The 3648-nt window shown below is 34.6% G+C and overlaps 1 protein-coding gene across 1 annotated transcript; it reads left to right on the top strand.

Annotated features, from left to right (window-relative positions):
* Window positions 1-463: 463 nt before the first annotated feature.
* LOC100796059 (mitochondrial import receptor subunit TOM9-2) lies at window positions 464-1213 on the top strand. The gene has a single exon (XM_003542393.5). The coding sequence runs from the start codon at window positions 592-594 to the stop codon at window positions 883-885; it is 294 nt and encodes a 97-aa protein (XP_003542441.1). The 5' UTR covers window positions 464-591; the 3' UTR covers window positions 886-1213.
* The last annotated feature ends 2435 nt before the right edge of the window (window positions 1214-3648 follow it).

Below are 3648 nucleotides of genomic sequence, written 5' to 3'. Positions count from 1 at the left end.
TTTTTAATAAGAAATTAAAATAAAAAATTATGCAATAGTTTAATAATAATAGTATAATTAAAAAATAAAATAAAATATACTAGATGAAAAGTTTAAATTTTATGATCCAAATATATATATATATATATACTACCTTTATCTCTTATATAAGATCCTAAATTCCTTTTAATTATTACTAATAATAAAAAAATCAATTTATTTTTTATTGTGAATATATTTTCTTATTTTGTAATGTTTTTTATACACAATTTTCTTCTTAATTACAATAGAATAATACATAATAACTCTAAAAATTTTAAACTTATTTCATAGTAATATATAAAAACACACCCTTCTTTCAATAAATATTACTAAAAATAAATTTAAATAGTGCAGCGATATAATTTTTAAAAGAAACACCAAGAAATATAAATTACAATTTGGCATGAAATCACACGGTAATAGTAGTAGTATCCACGTCACTATAGGGTGTAAGGAGGGTATAAGGAGAAGCGAAGAGTAGTGACTAGTGAGTGCTATAGAATTAGGGTGAGAAGAACAGAACAAAATCGCGAAGAACCCTAATTGATTTATTGATTCATTTTCATTCCCATGGCGTCCCGAAGAGGTGGAGTCTCACTCCCAGACAGACCTAGCAACAACTCAAGCTCCGTCCTCGCGAAGATCTCGCGCTCCTCCATCGTCACCCGCGGCAAGGAAGCCGCCGGCGACGCCGCATTCGTCGCCAAGAAGCTCCTCCGCAGCACCGGCAAGGCCGCGTGGATCGCCGGCACCACCTTCCTCGTCCTCGTTGTTCCTCTCATCGTCGAGATGGACCGCGAGCAGCAGCTCAACGACCTCGAGCTCCAGCAGGCCAGCCTCCTCGGCACCCCCGCCCCCAAATAAAATTTGAGGTTTTCTCTCTGATCTGATTATCCCTGTTTGGACACTCTGCTATATGAACTTCTGCTTCTAGGGTTTCCGGTTGCAATAATTTTTTTTACCGTTTCTAGATTTTGATTATAAAAACCTTACTGTGAGGAGGAGTTTTGTGTATTCTTACGATTAATATATGTCATTAGTTGTTAAAACGCGGGTTGTTGAGTGTAATTTACCTGCTACTTGGTAGAATGATTCTATTTCAGCATGCGTTATGTTAGTGCTGCGTTATTCTATTTTGTGATGAACATGAGAATGGGATTCGTATACTATCTAGAATGATATTGAGCTACAATTAAGATCGTATTCCACATGTTTAGAGTAGTTTCGTACTGAAGATCGAACTTATTTAGGTATTGTTTGTAGTTTATGATTTGGTTGTGCTTAGCCTTTCTTTGCATTTTGTGACGGTAAACTTACATGATCATCTGAAAACAGAGGGAAAACTCTGTAAATACTGAACACTAATTTGTTTAATTTGGACCCACTCCATATATGTACTGTAAATGTTATCATCTTTGTAGGCTTAGCTTCCTGTTGACTTACTCCAAACCCAGCATGTAGAAACACCCTAGTTTTGGATCTAGCTCTGGCAACCTTGGCTTACTGAGATGACATGGTGGCTTACTGGGATAAGGTGGTTCTATTTTTAGGTTTTATGTTATTCTCACGTATTCCAAATTCAAGTTTCATTTCGTTTTAGATCCAGAATCTCTCATGATTTCCTGTTGAAGTTCAAACCGTTTTCTCTGATTCAATAAGGCAGGCTCACTAGGATAAGGTGGTTCTATCACTTCATTTCTCTCTGCAGGCTCACTAGTTGATAGTGACTAGCACTATAGAGCCAGCAGCAGCTGGTGGTTTCTGATTCTTGTACTCTGCATGTAATCATGTTTGGTTCACATAGGTTTTGGAATATGAGAAAATGGTGGCGGGGAAGTAGTTTCAGGGTTGGCTGATTGTTCCAATTGGGGAAAACACTACACAACCATTCTAGGAAAAACAATGGTGCCTGTAGAATGGAAAATAACCTACAGAGGAGCATTTGACAGAAATGGCATAATGAAAATCATTAAGGTGCTCATATGTCAAGCAATCTGCTTCTCGGTTAGCTTCCCATTATACATGGGTCAGCTTTACGTTCCACATCTTCTCTAATGATAATGGAATAGTAATAATCGAAATTTTAGTTTTTCAATTCACGAGGTTGCATTTCAATAATCCATTTCATTGGTCTATTTACACACATCAGCGGCTAATACAGAAATGAGCACAAGTGAACCAACCGTTAATGTTTGAAACTTTTTCCAGTGTTGAGATATTATATTCTCTAACGTATTTCTTTGTTTATTTGTTGAGATATTATATTCTCCAACGTATTTTTTTCAAACATTATTAGCTATTTTGTTTTCCCAAGCGTTCAAATTACGGCAGCGTGAGTTTCGATGCATCTAACTACATAAGTAACCCTTGGCTTCCTTCTCAAAACATTTGCGGTAGGTAATGCACCAATAAAACAAACTTGCATATTATTTGTTAGAATTTCATGAAAATTATGAAACTGTGCGGATTTTGTTTTATATTTTAATGAGTTTTACTAAAATAAACATTTGTGAATAATGAGTTTCATGATTTAACAGTTTTTTCTAAATAATAAATATGTTAGAAAAAAATGTATTGTTAGTAATTTCACGGTGGCAAGTTTTTTTTTTTTGAATCAAATGCATCACGATAACTTGTAACTCAATCAATTGAACTAAATTTCTTAATGAATATCCCAATTTATTTATTTAATGATTCTTTTACTTTTTGTAGTTTTCAATAAATTTCAACTAATAATAAAATGTGTGAGAAAATATGTTAATATTGCTCAAATTGACATCTACTCCAATTCTCAATACTTATTAATTACTTTTTTCTTCAACGTTGGCTTATGAGATATAAATAAACAATTAGGAGACCCAATCCTGTAAACACTCCCACAGTAATAGCACTCCCACAGTAATAGCTACAGTCTTCGATCTTCGTCCTGTCCTGTTGCACCAGTGATCCTGATTCAATCAAACACAAAATACAAGCTTTATTAGACTCTGACTTAACATGCACGCAACCACAACCGAAATGTGCAAATCATAAACAAAAGAAATCCTCATCCAGTATCCACCTACTATGAATCCCTTCTTCAACCCCACTTCTAAATCCCCAAATGAAATTAGTCCCAATATCCAAAAAAAATAAGAACTTGTATCAATTCACAAACACACATACACATTATACATCTGATCTCATAATTATTGCACTTTTTCACATATAAAGAAAAAACATGTATAATTCTTTGTTAAAAACTTAAAATCCCTGTTAGTTCATTGTGATTTTGCCACAAATGCAAGATTAAAAACTGGAGTGAATCTTTTAATAATTCCATAGTGTGAATAGGAAAACACATCAAAATAAAGTGGAAGATGACATGGGAGACACTCCCCCATAGCAAAACCTATAGCTAACAAGGCACTTGTGCAGATAAATTTCAGTAGAAATAGAGTCACCACACACAACCTTGGCCTAATCCTCAACACTTTTCACACAATTTCCATAGTCATCATTGGCCAAATCACCCTCAAAGTGTCCTAACACATATAGAGATTGATAGCTTCCATTGTAAAACAAGTTTTCACCTTTTTTCACATCCTTTTTTATGTAATCCTACCCCCCAAGGACATTGGATAGAAG

Source organism: Glycine max, chromosome 13 (genome assembly GCF_000004515.6).
Source record: "Glycine max cultivar Williams 82 chromosome 13, Glycine_max_v4.0, whole genome shotgun sequence".
In the NCBI taxonomy this organism is placed as follows: Eukaryota; Viridiplantae; Streptophyta; class Magnoliopsida; order Fabales; family Fabaceae; genus Glycine; species Glycine max.
The sequence above is the reverse complement of the archived record's forward strand: the minus strand, read 5'-3'. Positions and strand labels throughout refer to the sequence as shown.